Source organism: Colias eurytheme, chromosome 30 (assembly GCF_061535395.1).
Source record: "Colias eurytheme isolate Ceu_HAF_F1 chromosome 30, ilColEury1 Martin Lab GWU primary, whole genome shotgun sequence".
Lineage (NCBI taxonomy): Eukaryota > Metazoa > Arthropoda > Insecta > Lepidoptera > Pieridae > Colias > Colias eurytheme.
In genome coordinates this window covers 5,486,520-5,514,372 of record NC_143009.1, presented here as the reverse complement: position 1 = coordinate 5,514,372, position 27,853 = coordinate 5,486,520, and the positions used below count along the sequence as shown (strand labels likewise).

The 27,853-nt window shown below is 34.1% G+C and overlaps 1 protein-coding gene across 2 annotated transcripts; it reads left to right on the top strand.

Moving 5' to 3' along the window:
• Window positions 1-461: 461 nt before the first annotated feature.
• Window positions 462-27,434, top strand: swm (Zinc finger protein swm). Of its 2 annotated transcripts, XM_090118684.1 has the most exons (24): window positions 462-664; window positions 2,817-2,935; window positions 3,594-3,743; window positions 4,387-4,616; window positions 5,856-5,927; window positions 6,327-6,415; window positions 7,107-7,190; window positions 7,987-8,130; window positions 9,099-9,184; window positions 10,649-10,762; window positions 12,364-12,460; window positions 13,936-14,018; window positions 14,120-14,253; window positions 15,791-15,922; window positions 16,471-16,620; window positions 18,748-18,949; window positions 19,466-19,584; window positions 20,031-20,075; window positions 22,306-22,389; window positions 23,099-23,202; window positions 24,078-24,261; window positions 25,164-25,292; window positions 25,952-26,044; window positions 26,546-27,434. In XM_090118684.1, the coding sequence occupies exons 1-24, from the start codon at window positions 606-608 to the stop codon at window positions 26,633-26,635; spliced, it is 2,793 nt and encodes a 930-aa protein (XP_089974810.1). In that variant the 5' UTR covers window positions 462-605; the 3' UTR covers window positions 26,636-27,434. The 2 variants fall into 2 exon arrangements, with proteins under 2 accessions (XP_089974810.1, XP_089974811.1); XM_090118685.1 differs by lacking the exon at window positions 20,031-20,075 and having other exon boundaries at window positions 26,546-27,432.
• The last annotated feature ends 419 nt before the right edge of the window (window positions 27,435-27,853 follow it).

The window sequence follows — 27,853 nt, the reverse complement described above, 5'->3', positions numbered from 1 at the left end:
CAGTAAATCACTTAGTATTTCTCGTTAAAATAGGTTTAATGATTATCATCTTATTATCATTAACTTCACTTTACTTTTATGTATTTATATATATTTGAATTTTAGGTATACATTATAGTCATTTTTACACTCAACTCGCTCTCCAAATATGTTTAACCGAATTATATATGATCTAAGAATTATTCCTTATAAAAAGGAGAAAAGTAATTTTATAGAGGAAAAACAGGATAGAAATTCAAGACCTGAAAAGAAAATTTAGGAAGTAACGACGTTATGTTATCAAATTATGTTATTAAACAAAAATGTATGTTTAGTGATGATTGCTTTTACTAAAATTTATTTTGTTTTTTGAACTACCTACGACATACCTATACGGGAAAATTTCAACAAATTTTAGTTTATTACGGGAAAAATAAAGTTTTCAACTTGTAGCTGGCAGCACTGCAAACATTAGAAAAAAATAATTTCCAAGGAGAAGTGTGAAACGCGAAAGTCGTGGACTTATCCTGCGAATTAATAATCTTGTGCTTTTATTATTATAACTGATTAAACAATTATATTTTACATGGATTTTTGTGCGTGACATACGTGTTTTAGTATTTAAAATGATTATTGAAAATCCAGATGTGTTTAAAAGTTGGTTGACGTCCATATTGGAACCCCTGTGAGTACTATTTCGGCCATGTTTATATTATCATTTAATTTGCAAAATCTGTGCGATTAATTTAAGTTTATCATAAATTTTAACACATTTTACAGTAAAACAATATGTATAAATATATATTTTCCTTATCAATATTATTAGCAAAGTGTCACGTTACAATTTCGTAATCAGTCTCGAAGAAGCGATTTTGACATTAGAAACTTATCAAAGTTCTTTGCGACAGATTTTTAGTATTATCAATAGATCTAATCAATTAAGAATAAAATATTTTTTATATTGTGGTATTTTTCCTATTTAGAAATGAGACTAAATGAAAATTAATAAGAACTAGAGCAGAAGCATAACCTATAAAGTAACTTTCGAATTTCTTCAAGAAGCATAATGATTTGGATGACAAAAAAAAGTTGTTTGCAAAATTTTACACTTGAATATATTTGTACTAGATATTTATTTGATTTTATTCAACTTAAATGTAAATAAAGGTAATTATTACTACAAATATTTAAAATGGCATTTATTCATAAGTATTTTAGCATTAAAATATATTATATAAGTAATATCAATATCAATCAATATGATAACTCAGAGAACGGCTTAAATAAACAAAATAAAAACAGATCTGTGTTAGTACCATCACTTTAAATAGAACATTAAAGATTATTAGGAACTTAAGCTTATAAAGACTAAAATTACATCAAAAATGTATCATTTAATAATTTGGAGTAATCACAATCACTCACACAAGACTAATATAAAAAGCTATTCAACCGAAATAACAGGCTACAGAGGGTGGAATAGCCATGTTCATAATATACATAACTAGCTTACCGCCCGCCTTTGTCTAAAACCTAATAAATTATATACTAAAACCTTCCTAATGAACCACTCTCTTTTAAAAAATGCATCAATATCTGTTGAGTAGTTTTAAAGATACTAAGGGACATACAGATACCAAGTAGCTTTGTTTTATACTATGTAGTGATGCACTCGAAAAACATAACCCTTTTTTTAGTTTCAGTTGGTTAAAAGTACATACTATCAACACATTGTTTACCTTTCAGTTCACATTTAGACACACTATAAATATATTTGACTCACAGAATTGTTATTTTGGTAACATTATAAATTCTATTTTTGTGAACTCAGTGTTACCACACACATGGCGTAAATATAGTACTATGTGTGTGTCTGTTTGTGTATTTTTGTTCTTTGTGTGTGTGATATTTCTATGTAAATAGATTTCATTTATTGGGCATATTTAACTTAGGTTTCAAAACTCTATATCTAGTTTTTCAAAACCTGGAAGTTATTTTTGTATAATATTTCTTAAGTACAACCTAAGGTACACAATACTCTATAAAATCATGAATTTATTATGAAATCAAGTACATAATAGGCTTTATTCATACCGGAGAAAACACTTATTTCTATGAAAACAATCTCAATTTTGACTGCAAGTTTTAACAAAACATAAAAAAATTTGATACTTTGATAAACATGTTATCAAAATTTAACCATGTCATTGATACAGTGTCCTTTTGGCCTAATTCTGGTTACATTGTAGGTTATAAACTCAATATTAATATGTGGAGCCAAAACGTACTCCTTTTTACGAAGACACTGCGACATCAAAATATGTCCAGCGGTTTTGGCTCAATATTTATAACAAGTTACTAAAATTATGTCTTAAGGTTATTTTTAAATTTTATAAGTAATGTTAACCAACAGTTATTCAACTATTAATCTTAATTTTAACATTAATTTAATATCATTTTTTTAATAATAATTAAAAACAACAATTGAAAGAGTAGAATAAATTCGATTGCTCTAGCAGGATCACAGGTGGCCGAGAGGTCATGTGTCGTCCTGGAAAGGCGAAAGACGCTGATTCGGAATTAATCTTATCTTTAAAAATTTATATTTATAAAGTACTAGCAGTCCGTCCCGGCTTTGCACGTGGTACATGTTTACTTTTTCTCTCCATAAAAACCATTCTCGCACTTCAAGGAATATTGTAAAAAAATAATAATCGAAATCGGTCCAGCCGTTCACGCGTGATGGTGTGACCAAGGGAAATAGGGATTCATTTTTATATATAGAGATTTTAATGCTATACAAAACTAAATATCTAATTAAAATAAAACAATTTCAGATGCGACGCGGACCCGGCTGCGCTCGCGAAGTACGTGTATGCGCTCGTGAAAAAGGACAAACCTTTGGAGGAACTGCGGGACGGTATGCTCGACCAGCTTGATGTGTTCTTGCAGCAAGGTATGGGCATAAATGAATAAAATAATTTTATGTTTTGTAATTTGTATCATTGAGGTTTTTCCAGTTTTTATCGTTGAACAATGTTTATTTTGTGGTTTCGGTGATTATTATGAATACATACGTACATAAAAAAATAATTTTGGTATCATTTGGTGAAAAAACATACAGTGTAAAGAGTATAATTTGTGAAGTTTATTAAAAACTAGCTTCCGTCCGCGGCTTCGCCCGCATGGTGTTTTGAAATTTATACATAGTCATGTTTTTATTCAACTACTAATTTTTAAAACTTCTCCCCCATAATAAGTAGCCTAGATGCTACTAATTATCTCCAGACACAAAAATTGTACCAAGAAAAACGTCAAATAAAGTTAAAATATGAGCACACCTTCTCATTGAGAAATTTTTTCAATAATTCGACCTCGCGTCTTTCGCCTTCTACTATAAAACTAAATAATAAATATCACACTTTAGTATATATAATATTAATTATATTATATGAGAATAATTATACAGGGTTCCTTGTAAAACAGCAGCAACCTCGCAGGATGAGATAGCTAACATCATAAGTAACAACATTTGTTCTACGATTAGTATAATTAGTTGTATTAATAATTTAATATTAAAAATTCATAAAAATAACCAAACTTATAATTTACAGAAACAAAACCGTTTGTCGACATGCTGTTCAAAGCGCTCGACAGCCAGGAGTATTTGAAACCTGTGGAGGGTCTTAAGAAGGAACCTTCACCTGTGTTGGAACAGAATGACGTGGAAGAGACGAAGTTGAACGAGGAGGTGGAAAATCATGGTATGTTTAGTTGTGTTTGTGAATAGTTCATCCGATAAATGTCCGTAAACATAATAACGTAATAAATTTACAAGGCTTTCTTGGTTTTAGTTTGTCTGTAATTCATTTAGTACTTACTAGCAAACCGGGTGAACTCGGTTTTGCCACCAGAGACACATTTTCTTTGCTATAAAACTCACGGAGCCCGAGACCTTTCCACGAATGCAAAACCGTGGAAATCGGTTCGTGCGTTCTGGAGTTATAGCGTCAGGAAGAAAATTCGACTTATTTTTATATAGTAGATTTCTGGATTGAGTTTAATTTAAAGAGTAAACCAACATTATTATTTTTTTCTTGGTATTGAGTCAAGTCTCAAATCAAAAAAAATTGTCCTATTGGTTAATTAATTTTTTATTATAAACACTGAACATTTTTAAAACATCATCGTCAGGTTTAGGGCCGGTTTTTTCAATGCATGGATAAAACTTATTCATCGAATAATGTATAAAACTACCATTTTAAAAACGTATTCTAATTGCCCGTATTTGACAGTTTACGTGACATTATAATATTATGGTGTAATACTTTATTGGACGGATAAGTTTTATCCAAGCATTGAAAAATCGGCCCTTGGTCAAATATTAACATTAATTTTCCCTTTCAGTACCGCTCGCACCGCAGACAGAAGACAAACCTCGCATCCGATCCCCCATCACAGCGGAGACTAGGGAAGCGAGAGAAGCTAGAGAAGTGAGAGAGAGAGAAGTCAGAGAGAGAGAAGTTGGAGAGAGAGAAGCGAGAGAGAGAGAAGTGAGGGAGAGAGAGGGGAGGGAAGTGAGACACAGGGTTGTGATGCCGAGGAGACACCCGCACAATGAGCATACGCTTGTTAAGGTGAGACTTTATTTATAACTAGCTGTACCCTGCAGTTTTACCCGTATTAATCTGCTTTTGTTGGTCTTAGCATGATGATAATATCTGTATCATCCTTCCTTGATAATAGTTTATAATATTATTGTTGAATATAAACTTTTAGAAAGTTTTTCTAGTTACGCAAGTTATATTTATAGTCCGGGATACATCGCCCATTTTTGCAAGTGATTACTATCAAGCTAATTTTTCGTGAGTAGCTTTATTTTGATTTTTGACTAGTCAACACTGCCGGCTGCCAAGCCCGATAAAATAAAGGGTGGACTCCAATGGGAGCAGCATCCTTCCTGCCATACGCGCCTTCAACATATCCGCTTATAGTCTAGCGACTGATCGCAGATATAATAATAATAAAAAAAAAAAAAAAAAAAAAGCTTTATTTTGATGAGATGCCCAATAATTTCATGTACGAAACTCTCGATTGTGGTAGCTTACAGAGGTAACAAGGATAAAAATTTTTGATTTGACGGTTCTCAAATATTTATTACGCAATTTGTAGGACAATATGTCTGTTGAATTATATAAGTATTAAATAAGTGAAAATAAAAAAATCAGCTGGTTAGTAATCATTTATGATGACTTCGTTATCGATACACATTGGAAAGGGGGACTCTTTGATCAAACCATAGATTTTGTAGGACAAATATTTTTTCGAATAATTTAGATAATTATCTTGAGATTGAACAAAAAAAAACATTCAGTTAGTAATTAATATTTGAGAACCATCAAATCAAAATATTTTATCCTTGTTTCCTCTGGTAGCTACCACAATCGAGAGTTTTGTACATGAAATTATTGGGCATCTCATCAAAATAAAGCTACTCACGAAAAATTAGCTTGATAGTAATCACTTGCAAAAATGGGCGATGTATCCCGGACTATTACGAAAGGCTGAACAAAATTGACTTTTCATTTGTTGGATTTTTCCGTCCTAAATAACTCTTAAAATTAATATGGAGAGACATAGCCGGAACTACGAACTATTTTTGAAGTGAAACTTCTTTATCGGGGTTGGAAAAAAATTTAGTGTAACATTTTTGCGTTACGCCGTACGCGTGACATTTTTGCGTTACGCCGTGCGCGTGACATTTTTGTGTTACGCCATACTCGTGACATTTTTAAGGTCATAAAGAAGTTTCACTTCTTACGTGTGTACTCTAGTAGACGCATACATTTTTTTTATTTTTTTTGGTTTTCTTACAGGTATTACCCACAGAGCTTTTGGAAGAACCAGTCGAGCCTCCCAGACGAAGAGATAGGAGAGGAGAAAATATGGTAAGATAATTTCAAATATTTTTGTAGTTAAGTATAGTCTAAAAACTAATAAATTATATACTTAAAGTTTTAACCATCCTCTTGAATCACACTATCTATTAAAAAAAAATGTATGCGTGTACTAGAGTACACACGTAAGAAGTGAAACTTCTTTATGACCTTAAAAATGTCACGAGTATGGCGTAACGCAAAAATGTCACGCGTACGGCGTAACGCAAAAATGTCACGCGTACGGCGTAACGCAAAAATGTTACACTAAATTTTTGTCCAACCCCGATAAAGAAGTTTCACTTCAAAAACGCATCAAAATCCGTTGCGTAGTTTTAAAGATTTAAGCATACATAGGTACTTTGTTTTATACTATGTAGTAATATTTAATTTTATTAATTTTTCCCATAGATTAGAGATAAAGACGATCGTCGTAGACGTCGTTCGCGATCTTGGGAACGGAGAGCGAGGGCCAGACGACATCCTAGAGATGATAAAAGGTTCGTTTTTGTGTTTTTTTGGTGTCAATGTAATGTAAACATGATTGAAACTACAATTTTATTTACTAAATATGCAATGCAAAAATATATATAAATATATAGACATAGAGCGATATAAAATGAAAAGAAATAGAATTATTAAAAAGGTGGTCTTATTTCTAACACACTATGTAGAATAGGCCACTTTTATGTATGGAATTATTATAAATGAATTATTTAATCTATTCATAACTTTTTGATATGTTCTGTTTAGTTTATCTTACACTTAAAATGAAAAAAATAACGTAAGACAATTCATATTAAAACTGCTTTATCGGGGTTGGAAAAAAATTTAGTGTAACATTTTTTCGTTACGCGTGACATTTTTCCGTTACGCGCCATCTTTTTTTTATGTGGTAGGGCCACGCGTGATTCGACGTATTTCTGTAAAGTTGCATATAGTAAATTATTTTTTGAAAAACAAGGTCATAAAGAAGTTTCACTTCTTACGTGTGTACACTAGTACACGCACACATTTTTTTTATTTAGTAATGTATATGAAAAATATATTAGATTGAACATAATAAAAAATGGGCCAACGATGACCAGGATATTTTAGGCTTATAATTAATTCAACGCCCATTATTTGTTACACATTACTTCTTCACAATATAACAATTATCCATACGAATAAATAAATAATATATTATAGACGTCCCCCGTCCCGTTCCCCGTCCCCTCGGGGCAGATATCGCAACAGGAGTCCGCCCACCGACAGGCTGCCTAGCCGGTCTAGGTGAGTTCTATATCTATAGCTTAGCGTTAAATGTGTTATGTATAATCTGTTAAAATGGTATCTGTGTAGAAATTAAAGATTTTTAACGGATTTTAAACACGATTTATTCATTACTAGCTTTCCGCACGCGGGTTCGCCCGCTTTGTCTAAAACATAATAAATTATATTACTAAAACCTTCCTCTTGAATCACTCTATCTATTAAAAAAACCGCATCAAAATCCGTTGCGTAGTTTTAAAGATTTAAGCATACAGGGACAGAGAAAGCGACTTTGTTTTATACTATGTAGTGATAGTATTTTCTCGACGTTTCGAACACAGCAGACTGTTCGTCCGTTAAAAATCTTTTATTTCCAAATGTATAATACTCGCGTAAAATCTAACACTAGAAAATACTATATTATCTGTGTCAAATTATATTTTTCACCTTCGTTCCTGCGGAACATTGAAGTTACTGTCATAAGTAATTTAATTAAAAAGTGTTTAAAAAAGTAGTAGTAAAGTATTTTATTTGCAATTATATCACTATAATTATATTATAAAACAAAGCCCAACAATGCCTCTGTATATGTTTTTGTGATAAACTCCTAAACTACTGTATTGATTTCCATTCTGTTTTTAACGGTTACATATTTTAAAGCTTGTGAATTGTGGCCTGTTTTTTTTTAATCGCGTATCGTAAACACGAGTAAAAGTTTAGATATAAAAAAAAAAGTTTTAGTATATTTTAGATATTTTTTTGTTAATATAATAAATAGGTACTTACAAAATTAATATATTTATTATCAATTAAACAGATCAAGATCGCCGGTCGGTGTTCGCGAGCGGGACGCTGAGAGGGAGCGAGACAGACTGCGTGTGCCCCGCGAGTTGGAGAGAGATAGAATGTCGAGGGACAGAGAGCACAGGGATAGGGTGTCGAGAGAGAGGGATAGAGAGAGGTTGGTTTTATTTGATACATATTGTGTAATAGTGTCCTATAATATTTATTTATTTATATTTTTATCGTAATCTAGAACAAATTAGACCAAAAATTTATATATCTAAGGGCCAATTTTTCAATGCTTGGATAAAACTTATCCGTCCAATAAAATATTACACGATAATATTAAAATGTCACGTAAACTGTCTAATACGGGCAATTAGAATACGTTTTCAAAATTGTAGTTTTATACATTATTCGACGAATAAGTTTTAACCAAGCATTGAAAAATCGAGGCATATTTATAATATAGATTAAAAAATAACTCAAACATTTATATTTTATTCAATTAGACTTCTATTAGAGCGGCCGTACACGGGCGACTCGAGCAGTCAGTCGTTGACTGCTCGAGCTGTCGCTACAAACCGCGCAGTTGACTGTTTGAAGCGGTCACAACTGCTCGAGCAGTCCGTGTACGGCAGTGAATGAATGTCTATAGTTCATCGCGCGGTCGCGGCTTCAAGCCGTCGGTTTCAACTGCTTGAAGCAGTCCGTGTACGGCCGCCCTTAGAAGCACCTTTGAATCGTCATAACATATTTTTACCATTTACCTCCGATTCGGAAAGCAGTATTTATGGAGGAGAACCGGCAAGAAACACAATAGTTAATAACTAGACTAATCTAGAACAAATTGCACCAAAAATTGTCCGAAGCGAAACTCTGCCTGCGCGTTATTAGGCAGAGTTTCATAATGAGCGATACAACAGACTTTGAACGTTACTGCCACGAAATAAGGTGTTAATTTGAAAGAATGTTATTATCAAAATTGATTATTCTGGCTAATCTCTGGAACGGTTAGACCATTTTCGAAAACTTTACTGACAGATACGCAGGAATTTAAGTCACTTTTGATTCTAATATTCCTAAAAGCTCATTAGTGACTTAAGTTTTTACCAAATTAATTGTTATTTATATTTTTTTTTACAGATCTCGCGATAGATCGATGTCCCCGCATATAGAGACTCGAGTCGAACACAAGGATACATTCAAACGGAGATGTAGAGATTTTGATGGTATGTACTATGTAATGATAGATCATAATATTATATGTTGAAATTTAAGTACCAAAGAAATGAAAGTAAAATGTGGGTGTTAATGCAGTATCAGGCATAAAGTCTTCGAGCACACGTGTCAGAAGTGAAACTTATTTGGAAGATTCAAAAATAGCAAAACCTATAATAATTGATAATGTAAAAAAAAATTTGGTGGTTTGCGGATATTCGTGAAAAATAGATGTTATAAATTTTAAAATGATAGATAAGTAAATAGTCGGTAAATATGTGTTATACAGGGTGTCCTGTAAAAAGTGGTCCAACAGATTATGGGGGGTAGAGATACTTATTATCGAACAAAAATACTAAAAATTATTGTCCTAGACCATAATTTTTTTTTACACCACACTTTGTTTAAACTTCAGTCCGTAAACTAAAACTTAAAATTTTTGCCTATTTTTTGGTCTAATTTTCTTGTTGTTGTTAATTATGCTTAAGTATCATTTTAATTTGGAAGATTTAAACTACTTTGAACAACAAAATAAAAAACGGAAATGATAAAAGTTCATATTTAGCTTATGTGGATGATATTTTTATCAAATTTTGAAAATAAAGCATAAATTAGAAACTATGGTCTAGGATAATAAATTTTATTGTTTTATTGTTATGTCAATCCTTCTTAGACTACAGGCCCGTGTTGAAAAAATTATGGGTCCATTGACCCACCACCTGACTTATCTAGAATGATATAAGAGCATAAAATAAAAAGATTCAGCACTATGACGTCACTCGTAAGCTGTCCACCTGAGTGCAGATGAGAATTCGAAGGTTCAGGTAGAGATTTTCTCCCCTTGTCTCCATGATTTTTGTACGGCGTTGCGGAATAATTGATTAAAAGTAGTATAGAAATAGTATGACACAGATGCCGTACAAAATCAAATGACCAAATTTACCCCGGCAACTGTCGAAAAATAAAAATAAATTCCGACTTTGTGGACCACCATTTTTGTACGGCATCTGTGTCATACTATTTCTATACTGCTTTTAAGCCATTATTCCGCAACGCCGTACAAAAATCATGGAGACAAGGGGAGAAAATCTCTACCTGAACTTTCGAATTCTCATCTGCACTCAGGTGGACAGCTTACAAGTGACGTCATAGTGCTGAATCTTTTTATTTTATGCTCTTATATCATTCTAGATAGGTCAGGTGGTGGGTCAAATGACCCATAATTTTTTCAACATGGGCCTGTAGTCTATCTATTTATATATACAACTGTTATTGAAGTGATACTTCTTTATCGGGGTTGTAAAATAATTTAGTGAAACATTTTTGTGTTACGCCGTACGCGTGACATTTTTGCGTTACGCCATACTCGTGACATTTTTAAGGTCATAAAGAAGTTTTACTTCTTACGTGTATACACTAGTACACGCACACATTTTTTTTTATATTGTTTTATTAATAAATAATATATTCCCCAGTGAAAGGCTACTGCATGCGCGGGGACCTGTGCGAGTGGGACCACGGAGTGGACCCCGTTGTGTTGGAGGACGCAGCCCTAACCAGAGTGTTGGCTCTGCCTCCGCCCGTGCCCGGTGAGATTATTTATTTATTATTTATTATTTATTTATACTCTTTATTGTGCTGCCAAAATACATAAAACAATAACAAAACTTAAAAAAAAAAAACAGCACAGAAGGCTGCCTTATCACTTAAGAGTGATCTCTTCCAGGCAACCGACTGATAGAAGGATAAATAATAAACTAGAAATTATTGTTAACTAGCGGTCCGCCCCGGCTTCGCCCGTGGTACATATTTACGTTTTCTCTACATAAGAACCATCGTCGTACTTCAAGGAATATAATAAAAAAGGAATTATCGAAATCGGTTCAGCCGTTCTCGAGTTATGCGCTTACCAACACATTTTGCGACTCATTTTTATATATAAGACTAGCGGCCCGCCCCGGCTTCGCCCGTGGTAGGTACATATGAAAAATAGATGTTGGCCGATTCTCAGACTTACCCGATATGCACAGAAAATTTCATGAGAATCGGTCCACCCGTTTCGGAGGAGTATGCAGACTAACATTGTGACACGAGAATTTTATATATAAGATTTATACTCTTTATTGTGCTGCCAAAATACATAAAATAATAACAAAACTTAAAAAAAAACAGCACAGAAGGCGGCCTTATCAGTTAAGAGTGATCTCTTCCAGGCAACCGACTGATAGAAGGATAAATAATAAACTAGAAATTATTGTTAACTAGCGGTCCGCCCCAGCTGCGCCCGTGGTACATATTTACGTTTTCTCTACATAAGAACCATCCTCGTACTTTAAGGAATATAATAAAAAAAGAATTAACGAAATCGGTTCAGCCGTTCTCAAGTTATGCGCTTACCAACACATTTTGCGATTCATTTTTATATATAAGAAGATAAGAAGAAGAAGACTAGCAAACCGGGCGAACTCCGTTTCGCCACCAGAGACACCTTTTCTTTGCTATAAACCTCACGGAGCCCGAGACCTTTCCAACGAATGCAAAACCGTGGAAATCGGTTCGTGCGTTCTGGAGTTATAGCGTCAGGAAGGAAAACTCGACTTAATCTTCTTCTATCTATAATATAAAAATGAATCCCAAAATGTGTTGGTAAGCGCATAACTTGAGAACGGCTGAACCGATTTCGATAATTCTTTTTTTATTATATTCCTTGAAGTAAGAGGATGGTTCTTATGTAGAGAAAACGTAAACATGTACCACGGGCGAAGCCGGGGCGGACCGCTAGTTTAATATAGTAGAATAAATAGTGCAATTTTTTTTGTTTTATATCATTGAAATGCTTTATAAAGGGGACGTCCATAAATTACGTGTGGCGTTTTTTTATTATACAGAGTGTAATCGTTAAGTGTGCACAGGCGATTATTCCGTAACTATTACAGATATCAAAAAACTTTAAAGTGATGTTGAAGTAGAACATATCTTTCAATAGAACTATACCTAATGAGTAAAATGACATAAAACTAATACTAATAACTTTTTAAAGATAAAACGAGAAATACTCTCGTTTTATCAATCACTCAAAAGTTTAATTGTCAGTATTTTTAAATGAAAAATTTTATGATTTTATCTTATAAAAGTGTGTTTTTTAAACTATATCTGCTAGCAAATTACTAATAATGTTATTTCTTCACAGAATATAACCCAGCGACCCCAGATATTTGGGTGGGCGGTGGTTTCGGTGCATTCCCGCCTCAACACCACGCGCAACGAGAACTTGTGCCCATACCGAGGTATCATTATTTATTAATATAAACTCAAACTCAAACTCAAACATTTATTTATTCAATAAGACTTCTTCGAGAAGCACTTTTGAAACGTCAATACATATTTTTAACATTTACCACCGATTCGGAAAGCAGTATCTACGGAGAAGAATCGGCCAGAAACTCCATAGTTGCTCTTTTAAATCATTTCAGTATTACAATTTAATTTTACAAAATATGTAACTGTATATTATCATAATATGCCAGAGAACTGTCCTGTGGTTTTACTAACATTTAAAAACAACCTTTATATTAGTGATAGTAACTTTATCATTATAAAAGTCCCGTGTCCTCTTGTGGGGTTAAGGGTGCTTTTGCGGGTGGAAAAGCTACCCTTATTAACTTTTTGGACAAGTCGCACTCGCTACTTAGTCCACTTATTTTCACCCTCAGTCGCCCTACAGAATACTCATGTTGTAATCAATACCTATATTAGCTTCGTTTTTGTCATAAACATAATTATCACTTATAATACCACAAGAGCTTCAAAATTATCGGGTATTTTCCGATAGGTTCGTTGCAAACAAATGAATGAGTCAAGTTTTTCAGGTTAAGGTCAAGTTTTTCAGGTTAGTTTTTCAGTTTTTCAGGTTCCTGAAAAACTTGACGACTTTATTTGTTTGCAGGGAACCTTGAGGGAAATGGCAGATAATTTTGAAGCTCGTGTGGTATTCGGGAGATTATTTTTCCGTCCCAAATGTCGGCCAATAATTTCACAATTGAATTCAACCTGTCAGTTTGACGTCAACTACCAGAGAAAATTTTCAAAAAATTATAATATGTACCATGTAGGTGGTACACGTGACGTCGAATGGTGCAATTCTATTGGTCGATATTTGGGTCGGAAAAATAATCACTATTATTACCACGGCAAATATTATACAAACAACACTATTAGCATTATTATCATCATCATATTTGTGCTGAATATACACAAACACAAACACATACACAATACATATATGTATACAAACATCTCTACCTACTACATAGTATTTTTTATTTTTAACCGACTTAAAAAAAGAGAAAGTTTTGAAATTTGACTATAACGGCTTTTAAATGCGCTTATCTTTTATCTCATTGACCGGAGGAATATATAAAAATAAATCGCGTTTAAAATCCGTTAAAATGTTTAATTTTGAAGTGAAACTTCTTTATTTCATTATTATTTCATTTCATTTCATCGGGGTTGGACAAAAATTTAGTGTAACATTTTTGCGTTACGCCGTACGCGTGACATTTTTGCGTTACGCCGTACGCGTGACATTTTTGCGTTACGCCATACTCGTGACATTTTTAAGGTCATAAAGAAGTTTCACTTCTTACGTGTGTACTCTAGTACACGCATACATTTTTTTTAATGTATAATACTCGCGTAAAATCAAACGCAAGAGAATACCAAAGAGAAGATTATAAATTCGACGTTTATTTTTATTTGTCAGAGTAAGACACGAAGCACCGCCCGGAGTGATGCCGCCGCAAAGACACTCGGCGCCGAAGAAAAACTTCGATTTTAATAGATTAGGTAAGTCCATTTTATTTTAGTTCCATATGATTTATGTTATGTTTTTTGTCTTTGTAAATGTTGTATAATGTGAAATTTTAACAACATTTTTTTTATAACAGGTGCCCCCCGCCCACCCCTGCCCCCGAAAATGCCCAACTGCTCGCTAGAAGTGAAGAAAGTGCCCCAAGGGCTAAATGATATAACGCACTTGAACAACCACTTTAGCAAGTTCGGCAAGATTGTCAATATACAGGTGAGTTTAAACTCAAACTTAAATTTAAGTACGTTCGAGTATAAGTTAGAATATAATAGATTTTTAAATACACTATAACAGATATAAACATATGTATTTTAAAGAGAAAAAATAACTGCCTTATGTGCTATGCATGTTTTCCATTTCTTTTAATATTATGTATTGTAATTTGTAATGGTACATAAAATTGTTAAATAAATAAATAAATAACATTGAAAAAGGGTATTTCAATAGTTTTCAAAAATCGTATGTTGAAATTCGTAATGATTTAATTACGTGTTTAATGAATATTGATTATGTGTTATGAGCTTAATGGTAATTACAATTAGTAATTAGTTAATTACCTAATTATATCATTTACTAGTCAATTTATTAATGATATTTAGTATTTTCATTGAAAATTTAGTTTTGAGTGTGATTTCATACGGGAAGGTTGGTTAAATAATTATTTTGGTGATAAAAAATATGTTGTGATTTTTTATGTGCAATTGAATCAATACTTATTTGAAGATTAAATTGGTCATAATTGTGTTTAGTGATTTGATTTCCGTATATTTTTTTACCAATAAAGTGCACAGTAGAACATTTAACACAAAAAATAGCCTTTTCTAATACTGGTGTTTGTTTGTTATTAACTGGGTTCCTCAAGGTTCTATACTTGGTCCATTGCTATTCCTTATTTATGTAAATGACAAATTACGTATATGATAACTTTAAATACCAATTTCTTAATTAGAGAATCATTTTAAATACACTATAATCGAGCCAATTTAATAGGCAACATTTGACGTCTATCAATTTTATCTTCATAGGGTGGTAACCTGCTTAAAAACATCGATTAAAGTTAATTAATCGATACGGGCTTGAAACATTTGTCAATCGAACTTGAAACACATGTCAATAATTTATGATGATTTTTATTCCCAAGTAATCAATGCATTCGATTCTAGTTGTCAGATTTCGATTTTTTAAGTAACGTCTCTGGTATTTAAAAAGAAAAAAGGTTTATTGACACAAAATTGTAGCGACGTCAGTTTTTTAAATCAGAAATTGTTTACTATGTTTAGAATGGTTTATCAGTAAAATCAAATCCTAAAATTACTTGTATCGGTCGTTAATATTATAAATATGTAATCGTAATTGAAAAAATTTAAGCAAATATGCAGTTCTAACAAAACGAAATATCATGTTATTCTATGTCGTCGTTACTAGGTTACGTTGTTGAAATTTGTTGAACTGTCAAATGTTGCCTATTAAAATGGCTCTACTATAATGTCAATATAGAAGTCATAAATAAATGACATATTTTTATAGATAAGTTAATATATTCGCGTGTTAAGTGTTTTTTGAAGTGAAGCGCAATTAAATTAAAATTTCGAGATCGTGTCATGGAAATACAGTCACGTCATGGCGTGAGGTGACGATTTTGGTATCTTTGAATTTTGCCAAAAAAGTTTCACTTCAGACACGTGTGCTCGGCACACACGCTCTTTTATTTATTAATTTATTAATTTATTTATTTATATTTGTCTTGTAGGTGTGTTTCGAAGGCGACCCGGAAGCTGCTTTGATAACTTTCTCGAATCCAACGGAAGCGAATGTAGCGTACAAGAGTACGGAGGCGGTGCTAAATAATAGATTTATTAAATTATTTTGGCACAATCCTGAGGTATGTTGTATTTTTTTAATTATTTTTGTACTTTTTGCTAAAAAATTTTGGAGACAACTTGAGTTAGTATTTTTACAGTTTAAATCATACGTTTTATTTTATGTTTTGACAAGTGGATAAAATAATTGTTTGTGAATACACATGTGAGTTTGAAGACGTGTGATATTCTGTTAAAAAGTATCAAATAGTTAAAAAAAAATTAATAAAAAATAGCTAATACAAGTTTATAACCTTTCTGTGTGTGTACAAACATCACTGTCTATGCGATGAATTAAAACATCAATTTATTTTTATAATTACTTATAGTAATATCTTATTGTAGTGACAAAAAAAGACGGGTTGCACTGGGGGAGTGCCGGCAGAAGTGAAAACTTGATTATTAACGTTGAGCATGTTTGATATTTTGGAATGGTATCCGTCTTACGCTTTTTCGATCAGGTCACGTGTCCTGACGCGAGTTTAAGATTTTATACCCATTACTGAAAAAGTGCTCAACGCCGCTAAAGAAGTTTTCACTTCAAAAATACTAATTATTCTTCCATTCACAGAATAAACAAGAGAACGCCGCGCCCGGTGGCGGGCAACAGATAAACAAACAAACGGACAACAGACACCCGATGTCGCACAATAAAGTGTTCATAAACAGAGATAATATCAAAGCGAGCGAGAATAAACTGTTAGCGAAGGAGAAAGAGAAGGTAAGAGATAGAAGAGATGATAAGAGATGATAAGAGATGGTAAAAATAGTTATTCTGTTGTTGATTATTGTGGTAAATGTCAATATTGTCGTTTTTGTATGTGAGTTTATAATATCAAAGGGCCAGAAAAAAATCTTTTGCTCTTAATAATAAATAAATATTTCAGGACAATTTTCACACACGGCACGATCTGATCCCATACTAAATACATAATATATAATTTTGAATAAATACTTATATAACTATAATATATAATAATAACCCCCAACAATAATTAACACCCAAACACAGGGCAAACATCTATGTTCATCACACAAATATTTGCCCCGGGTGGGAATCGAACCCACGACCTCTGGCTTGGAAGGCAGGGCCACTACCAACCAAGCCAACCGGTCAATCCAATAATGATGAAATAACAAAATATTTCGCAGCTTAAAAACACCAGCTAGCAAACATTTTTACCTGTCACCAATAACTAATAACGATGATGATCTCGCTATTGATAAAATTATTATAACAATAATTATTTTTGCTCACCCATATTGTTCTATTTCCTCTGATTGTTAGGGTTGCCTGGTAGAGATCGCTACCTAGCGATAAGGCCGTTTGTTGTTTATGTTAAATAAAATAAAAATAAAATAAAAAAATAAAAAAGCCTTTTATTTCTAGCCAGTGATAAACATAACAAAAATAAATATAACTTAAAAAAATAGAAAGTAATTTAAAGCAAAATATGAATAAAAGTAACTACAATCTAAGTTTGTTCATCTGCTAGAACCCCTCTGCAGGTGAAGGCCTCCTCCAAGGCTGTCCAGTCTTCTCTAGATTTGGCTAATTCCAACCAATCCACACCGGCTACTTTAACTAAGTCATCTTCCCATCTTGCGCAAGGTCTTCCTCTTTTCCTCTTACCAAGTGGGCCTTTCCAAGCTGTGACTTTTTTGGTCCATCTCTGGTCTTGCAAGCGTGCTACATGTCCGGCCCATTTCCATTTTAAAGTCAGCGCTTGTGCCAGCCCATCTTTGGCGTTAGTTATTTGTCTGATCTGTGTGTGACGTATTTTTTGGATTTTCCTGATGTTCAACATGCTACGCTCCATTCCCCGTTGGCATGTTATTATTTTGTTTCTAACGTTATTGTTGAATTTCCACGTTTGGCAAGCGTATGTTAGGCAGGGCAAGAGGCAAGAGTTCATGAGCCTTGTTTTTAAGTGTATTGGTAAGTTGCCTTTGAATATTTCTCTTAAGCTCCAGTATTTATTCCATGTTAATTGTGACCTTCGTTCGACTTCACGTTCGTTACTCTCGCGAGTAAAGCTGATTTGCTTACCTAAATAAAGGTAATGGTCTGTATATTCCAGAGGCTCGCTGCCGACCGATAGTGTTCTTCTAACACTATTTGTCATCAGCATGGTTTTGCATAGATTCATTTCTAAGCCTACCCTGTTACTACCTATGTTCAAGGAATCTATCATGGTTTGGAGATCCTTCCCAGATTGAGATATAAGGACTAGATCATCCGCGAATCGCAGGTGGTTTAGGCACTTCGTTCCTATCTTTATGCCGTATTGACTCCAGTCCAAATGACTTATTACGGATTCTAGTGTAGCTATAAATAGCTTTGGGGATATCGGATCTCCTTGTCTTACACCTCTTTTTACAGGGAACCACGGCCCGACTTTCTCGAGTTTCACTCTACTTCTGCAATCACTGTAAATATTTTTGAGTACTTGTATATATTCTTTTTCTACGTTCTGTGTTCTTAATGTTTCCCATATACTATCATGCGACAAGGTATCGAAAGCTTTTTTATAATCTATGAATGCCAAGTAGAGTGGGCATCTCATTTCTTGAAATTTTTCAATGAGAAGTTCCAGTGTGTGTATGTGGTCCACCGTCGAGAATCCCTTTCTAAAGCCGGCTTGCTCAACCGGTTGTCTCGCATCAAGAGTGTTACATATTCTGTGATTTATTATAGAAGAGAATAATTTATAGACGCAGGGAAGAAGACTTATCGGCCTGTAGTTCGCGATATCTTTGGAGTCACCTTTTTTGTAGATTAGGATTATATTAGATTGTTTATGTTAAGTCTTGCATTTTAATTTATTCATTCATTATTCTTCCACAGCTAAAAGAAACGAACGGCTCCACCGACAAACCGGTCCCTACAACCAACACTACAAGCAACACAACCAACACGACGAACACAACACAAAGTGTTGTTACCGCCGACAAGAGGCAGCAAGTGCTCGAGATGCACAAGCGGGCGCAGGCGCTGCTGCAGACGCAGCTCTCGCAGCAGAAGCTGCTCATCGGCCGGCTCGAGAGCGGTGAGTGTACTTACACTGACACACTGACACTTACACTTACACTGACACTAATACTATGATAACACTATGAGTAAGATTAACACTGACACTGACTCTTGACACAAATTATAACACTAAATGTAACTTGACATTAACACTTGACACTAACTATATTTTTCATAAAAAATTTCATGAAAATCGGTCCAGCAGTTTTTGAGTATAGGAGTAACCAACAAACGAGTACAAACTTTCACATTTAATATATCGGTAGGATTTCACTTGCCAATAGATTGTTACCTTTTTACTCGCCTTCAAGTAAAAATCAATGTTTTTTAAAGTGAAACGAAACGAACGAAACGAAAAGTGTGTAGCGCATGTCGCGTGACGGTCGAACCGTGCGATAATTATCGTACAAATACGATAATTTTGTGCCTAAGTTTCACTTTTACCGTGGTTTCATAAAACCACACAACATTTTTTTACTGTCTTCAAGTCAAAATCAGTCCTTTTCAACCATTTTTTCGTCTGTCCGTCCAGGTAATGTCACGGAACAGCAGAAGAGCGCACTGATGGAGGCGATAAACGCGGCTCAGGAGGGAATTGAGAAGCTGCGAAAGGAATTGGTCGCTTACAACGGCTTGATTAAGCATATGCAGGTTAGTTGAGGGTAGAAATGTAGGAAAAAAGTGGCAAAATGTGGAAAAATGTCGAAAAAATATGAAAAAATTGTACTTTTGGCGTTAATTTTGTGAAAGTAGGGGAAGGTTTTGATGCGTTTCGGTTTCTTTATGTTTTTGTTGTTTTTATAAAAAAGACGTTTTATTGTGATTAAAATGATAAAATTAAATAAAAGATATCTAAAAACTATTCAAAATCATATTTTAAGTTAGCTTTTTTTATATGATTTTCATTTACTTAAAATATAGTCCTTATTTTTAGAATCAGTTTTATAACAAAAAATCGACTTACCCGTCCAAATAAAAAATCCAGTAAATTACACAAAAAAAAAAAACATGACTTCAAACGACAGACTAAACAAAAATTGATAATCACTGTTTAAAAAAATGATAATAAAATAAAAGATAAATAATAATTAAAACAGGAGGAGAGTGTGTCCCGATCAATGTCGCGTCTACAAGTGAGCCAGGTAAACGATGCGTGTGTGTGTTTGTATGTATGTCTAACTATATGTGTGTGTGTGTATGTATGGGAGACGCTCATTGGCCGAATTTTTGTAGGTTGAGTTATAATTATTAGTGTTTTGTAGTGTTTGGTTGTAACTTGAACAAAAAATGCGGGTATTTACAAAAAAATGTAAAATTTTTCGACTATCGTCATTTCAAATGCGAAAACTTTTAAATGTTGGTTACGTTTTTTTCTTTGTAAATTAAAACTAAACTATGAACGATTTAATTTTTTTAAATTTACAAAATTTCTAATAATTTCCTTATTATAAATAATCAAAGAAAAATGAAGTATTTTCGTTCAGTGAGCGTTAAAAATTCGGATCGTGTGTGTGTTTAACACATGTATATAAAAAAACCTCATAATCGTAACTAATTACAAATCAATACATTTTACATTTGTACATAATAAACAAATAATGCACCATTTTGATCGAAAATCGCTTGACAAATACCTAAAAATCATTAAATGTCCATACTCATAAAAAATCACGGGACAAATATAGCATGGTTTATGTAAATATGCAATTATAATCTCTAATGTCTATTGCAAATGGTTCAAAATTGCATGGTTTGCGTTTTGCATTTACGGTATTAAAAAAAATATATATAGTATGAAAAATGTCTTGGTTCTTTCTGTATAAAGTTATGCATGAATGCATTTTGTTTTTTTTCCATTTGAATTTTTCATAAAAAACTATTATCAAGAAAACTATTATGTACAACATGTTTTTACAATGTCAGAAAAAAAGCAGGATAGATAGCTATCTATCCTTCTCTAAATAAAAAAAAAACACGAGAGTTAGAAAGATATAGTGATATTTAAATAAATTTTCGTCCATGCCACAGTCAACTAGCGTATTTAGACATTTTATTAACAGCCTAGTCTCTTTATTAAATCTAATAACTAGACACACAGACTTAGTTGTAGTAAAAATTTGCGATTTGCCACTAAAATCACGGAAAGATAATTAAAAGTAAATGGTTAGTTATGTTTATAAATAATTCACGTTACATTATAAATAATAGAGATTTTTAACGCTTTCTCGCCTTGTAAATATAATATAAATAATATATTGTAAATAATGTCAAATGTATATGTCACGGCTAAAGGTAGGTGAGAACATAAACTTAAGATTAGCCGGCTAAACTTAGGTTTATTTTCGACGAGGTGTTAATGTTAGTTTGTTCTATCTTTAGCCGGCTAAACTTAAGTGTAACCGCAGGCCCGTGGCTAAAAATGTCGGGGTGGGTAGATTTGGTTAGCGCCGGGCCGGTGGAGGGCTTGAGGGGCCCGCACAGTGCCAGAAAACACTCGCCCTGTTCCTTACATGTATTATAGTAACCAAATCTACCCACCCCGACTCAGGGCAGAAAGCTGGTGGCTAGGTTAGGTTAGGTTAGAACTCTTAAGACCCGCACGAGCCGAGCGAGCGCAGCGAGCGTGCTGCGGCAGCAGCCGGCGAAGTGCCAGAAAACACTCGCCCTGTTCCTTACATGTATTATAGTAACCAAATCTACCCACCCCGACATTTTTAGCCACGGGCCTGCGGTTACACTTAAGTTTAGCCGGCTAAAGATAGAACAAACTAACATTAACACCTCGTCGAAAATAAACCTAAGTTTAGCCGGCTAATCTTAAGTTTATGTTCTCACCTACCTTTAGCCGTAACATATATAATAGATGGCTTAATCGCGACTAAAATTATAAAAAATAGATAGCAACTTGTAAAATAGACCTTATATGCCTTTTAATAAGGTTTAATTTCTGTTAATAATTAGTTCGTAGCGTATAAATGATAAAAACAGATTTAGTTTAGTGTAATTCAAATGTAAATATTTTTATTTAGAGTAACAAGTACAAATTGTTTTGTAGTTTATTAAATTTGATTAGTGATAACTGATAAAGTAAATTGAACTTTAGTGCCATGTAATGAGATACATTTTTAAATGTATTCGAAAAATTTCCAATTGGGTACTTGATTGCGGTATAAATATTATACAAACAGACCATACTACTAGTATTTTTAGTGTAGTTAAAACAATAAACTACTGTAGTCGTACATGTAGGTAAAAGTATATAGTCAATATCGTAGATACAACGTAGGTAATAGTAGTTGCAGATAGATAAAGGGACAGACATACAAACGAAAACATCGCTAATCATACATTTGCACGCGGTTTTGTCCGCAGGCTAACGCTAAGAAACCGAAGACTGCTGCGGAGGCTCAGAAAGAAATACTGGACGCTGAATTGGACATTATAACTAAACAACAGGTAAATAATTCGTAATATTCGTAATTTACTGTGATTATTTTTCCGACCCAAATATCGACCAATAGAATTGCACCATTCGACGTCACGTGGTACAACCTACATGGTATTATACTGATAATTTTTCGAAAATTTTCTCTGGTCGTTGACGGCAAACTGACAGGTTGAATTCAATTGTGAAATTATTGGCCGACATTTGGGACGGAAAAATAATCCCCCGAATACCACACGAGCTTCAAAATTATCTGCCATTTCCCTCAAGGTTCCCTGCAAACAAATAAATAAAGTCGTCAAGTTTTTCAGGAACGTTGACTAAAAACTTGACTCTTTCATTTGTTTGCAACGAACCTATCGGAAAATACCCGATAATTTTGAAGCCCTTGTGGTATTATAAGTGAATATTCGTAATGTATAGTAAATATTCGTAATTGACTACTTTTTTCCATGTATTCTAATGTCATGTTATTCTTCCTAATAAAAAAACATCTTGAATAATTATATTAATAATGAAGAATGTAAATCTTGCAGAATATTTTCGACCATTTCACGCCAGAGCGAAATTTATAGTAGCAGTGCACTTTAAAATAGCAAAATGAGTTATTTTTCACTATAACATTTGATATTTCCATAAGAAATATACACGCAATTGAACATTATTGTTTGAATTGTAGAAAATTAAAATATACTAATAAATATACCTTCTTTTTAACAGGAAGGCCAAGATGTCACAGAATTAGCGAAGAAAATAGCCGAAATGCGTCGCCAGATGGCGATACAGTTCCCATCGCACGCCGGCGTGCGACGGATACACTCTAGGTGAGTGAGTGAGTGAGTGAGTGAGTGAGTTAGTTAGTGAGTTAGTTAGTGAGTTAGTGAGTTGGTGTGAGTTAGTGTGAGTTGGATGTGAGTGTTAACATTTGTACCAGTAACATGTATTATACGATCTAACTACAAAATGATAGTATCGAATCCGTGCCACTTTGTGACGTCATAGGTGTTTAAAATTTTCATCTCATTTAATTTCATTTATTCAAACGAATTTATAAAATCTACGTTGAGCAATAATGTTACAATGTATTTAATTTTGACAAAATTTACTAAACCGTTGTTTATTATTGCAACAAGGATTTCTAAGTAAATCGTATTTTTCTAATGAGATATGACACAAAGCGGGCATTGACTTTCCTATGCTTAGTTGGATCGCATTATGCATAAGTGTGAATTCATTAGAAATGTTATTTTAATATTGTGGATAATTTTATAAAATTATGTGTATATTAAATGTTTGAATAATTATAATTTTCAAGCTATCGAATTATCAAGAGAAGGCTACGGTAAGATATACTTTAATATTTTACTTGTTTTTTTACTATATTTCAGTCAGCTGTTATCTAAATCTGTGTGAAATTTATCAGTAGTTTTATGTATTGAAATTAAGTTATTTTTTTATGATTTTACTCTAGCCGGGGCAGGATTATGGGCAATTAATCTGCCCCATCTAGCAATTGCCCCACATCCGTATATTTTACTATCCAACTTAAACGTGTCTATCACACACACAGTGGGCAGATTCAACCCGGCCATGCGATACACTCGCTTTACCGCATTAACGGAGGCAGTTTTAGGGGCAACTAATAATTTAAACTCCATCGCTAAATTTTAAGTCTAACTAGTATTTCCCTATCTCGCAGAGGGGGCAGATTCAACCCGGCAATGCGGTACACGCGGGCCACAGCACTAGCCGGGGCAGGTTTAGGGGCAGGCAACAAATTGCCCCACGTCCCGGGCAGCCAGTCGGTAGACCACAGACCGCGCACGTTGCTCGTGTCGGGATTCGAACCGGACGACTTGGAAGCGCTGCAAGCGCACTTTGCGGTGAGTTGGTTTGAGTGTGAGTGAGTTGGTGTGAGTGTGAGTGAGTTGGTGTGAGTGTGAACGAATGAATAAAGGACTTTACTGTACATAGAAAAAAAAGATAGTAACATAAGGTGTGAAAGGAACTTACATTTATTTGCACGTGAAAAGCACAGTACGCATTCGTTATGTATTTTTGACTTTGAATAAGCTTTGTCAGCCTCTGAGCTTACAAAATATGGTGTATCATGAACTGTGTTATGTTTATTCATGGTCTTTTGTCTCAAAAAATACCTATCATCTCTCTCTCTTGCAGTAATATGACTTGTTTTTTCGCTCACATCTTTACTTCTAAAACTACAATATTGCTTGTGTTTTCAGCTCACTTTTTAACTCGTTAAACTAATAATATACATATATCTCTTTCTCTCTAACAGCAATATAGCTTGTTTTTTCGCTCACATATTTACCTCTAAAACGAGAGAGTGGGTTGTGTTATCATCTCTTTCTTTCTAACAGCAATATTGCTTCTATTTCCATTCACATCTTTATCTCAAAAAATACAATATTGCTTGTATTTTATGCTCACTTTTTAACTAATTAAACTAATAATATCTCTCTCACTCTCTTGCAGTAATATGACTTGTTTTTTCGCTCACATCTTCTAAAACTACAATATTGCTTGTGTTTGTTCGCTCCCTTATTAGTTTTTAACTCTTTGATATTATTATATCTTATCTCTCTCTCCCAGAAATACGGCGAGATTGTGGGTTGCGTTATCATCAATATTGCTATTTTTTTACTTACATCTTTACCTCTAAAAAGAGAGAGTGGGTCGTGTTGTCATCTCTCTCTTGCAGTAATATAGCTTGTGTTTTCGCTCTCTTTTTACCTATCCAACCTATAATCTCTCTCTCACACAGCAATACGGAGAGATAGTCGGTCGCGTAGTGAACCTCTCTGTCCCGGAGCTGACGCTGCAGTACCGGGCTCGGGCACACGCGGAGCTCGCGGCGTTACGCGGCCGCCACTATAACGATAGGACGTTGTCGGTGAGTGGGGATGGGGACAGTAAGTCAGGGGACACTGGGTCAGGGGACACTGGGTCAGGGGACACTGGGTTAGGGGACACTGGGTTAGGGGACACTGGGTTAGGGGACACTGGGTTAGGGGACACTGGGTTAGGGGACACTGGGTTAGGGGACACTGGGTTAGGGGACACTAGGGCAGGGGACATTAGGTCATGAGACACTGGGTCAGGGGACACTAAGTCGGGGGAGACAAAATAAAACGGCCTGTTTACACACACTGTATAAAACAGGGAACACACACATACAACGACAAGGTTTGGTTAGTGCGGGGATATATATTTCTAAAATATGTATAATATTCGCGTTTAATCAAACTAGAAAATACAACATCCCCTATACTAAAACCACAGTAAACATAATACGAACAGTACACAAACTACGTATAAAACGTTTCGAAACGGCTCACTCACTCAAACATACGAATCGACGAGACTTTTTTATTCCATTTGAATATTTGAATAAGGCGATGGCGAAAGACGCGTCTTCGAATTTATGTATTTTTAAATTATTTTCTTATTCTGAGTATAGTATAGACTAACTCTTAAGAATTGTGACGTAATAAAAGATAACAGGACATTTACAAATAGGTACTTATTAAATAATTTACTTACATCTAACAGATAACCTGGGTGCCGAACAACAAGCCGTTGACGAGCGTAGTGCCGAATTCCGCGTCGAACGGGGACGCGCAGGAGAATAGCAAGGAGATACAGGTGCGTGATATTGTATGCAATATAAATCGTAAAAGTGTATTTAGGTAGAGCGAACTTTTTGATTATTTAAATTTATTTGACTAACCGGTTGGCTTGCCTTACAAGCCAGCGGTCGTGGGTTCGATTCCCACCCGACACAGAGCAAACATAGATGTTTGACTCTGTGTCTTGGTGTTATTACCTAGCTCTCTGGCAAGTCAACTATCGTTATTATCTAAATTATTTATTTAAAATGTGTTTATCAGCCATCTGGTTCCATAACACAAGCGAAAGCTTAGCATGGGATCAGATCGTGTCGTGTGTGAAAATTGTCCTGAAATATTTATTTATTATTTATTTATTTTAGTAGCATAGTGTTAAGTGTTAACCCATTGAGCCCCGAACGGCCCGATCGGTCCACGAAACAATAGATTTTCTATTGTGTCTGTGATTACGGGGCCAGAGTTATTAAGCTCATTTTAATTGTACAAATAATATAAACATCCCCATCCCGATCCCCAGAGTCAACAGGACCGCACCGAGGATGCCCTCCTCCGTTTCGACGAGGAGGACGAGGATGAGGCTGAGGAGGATCGCACGTGGCGGCGTTGACACACGCTCGTCCCCAGGGGCGCGGGGGGGTAGCGGGGGGGGTGGCTTACTAAACGTTATAGTATGGATAGGTTGGGTTACTAAAGTTACAGTACGTAGTATATGGAGTACGAACAGTAGGGTAACTTGGCTTTGAAACGTTGTAGTATGAACGGTTGGGTGGGACGTAGTATATGAATATGGACGGTAGGGTAACTTGGCTTACAAAACGTCACAGTACGAATAGTAATTAGGACTAATAAATATAAATTTATGAAGAATAGAAAACTATCATGACGCGGGTTTATTTATGAATTTATAATATTAATAAACGTCATAAAATATCAATTTCATTAAGACTTTTCGATGAAATTATTAAAGTATGTAGGTTTTTATTTCATAGAAAAAGCTTTTTACTTTGAAAATGTTTAAATGTTAGGAGACATTCGCGTTTTTTCAAACGTTATTATTTTATATAGCATTTAAATGCTTTAAAATTGAAAATTTAACGTTACAACGTCGTAATTCTAAAATACGTAGTAATTCGGCATAAATCTTCCATAAAACCGCGACAAACGTTTAAAAGTCCCGTCGATGCGTATGTTTGTATGTTGCGAACGTTTTCTATGTAGTTACCCTACTGTTTGTATTCATTTTACTGTGGTCAAGGGTGCGTTCAGTTTGTATGTGTATTGTAATTAAATAAAGTATTTTCTTCTGTTTGATTTTACGCGAGTATTATACATTTAGAAATAGAGACATTTTAACCGATTTTAAAGTGTGCGAAACGTTGAATAAAACGCGTTTATAATCCGCTTAAAAGTCTGTAAATGGATAGAAAGTTATATTAATGTTTATGTTATTTTTTTATTCATGTATATTTCTAATTCACTTGCAATCTGAACGCACCCTTGTGTTAGGGTTGTCACTTGAAAATTATAAGGTGGCAACCCTTATAAATGTCAAAGGATATTGTATATGAATGTATATTGAGGTTGCCAACATCATTTAATTGTGAGTCGACAATCGTAGGAAGTTGTAAGGTGTAAGATGGTAGGGTTGTCGACTCGATATTTATATAAGATATAGGGTTGCCAACTATTGTATAAATAACAGAGTTTATTCTGATTTGTTCGTTACTAAATAGTGGTAATATAGATGAATTTTAGTATTAGGGTTGTCTACGAGATAAATATTTATTTACCTTTTTTCAATTTCACATTATTATTTCATACAAAT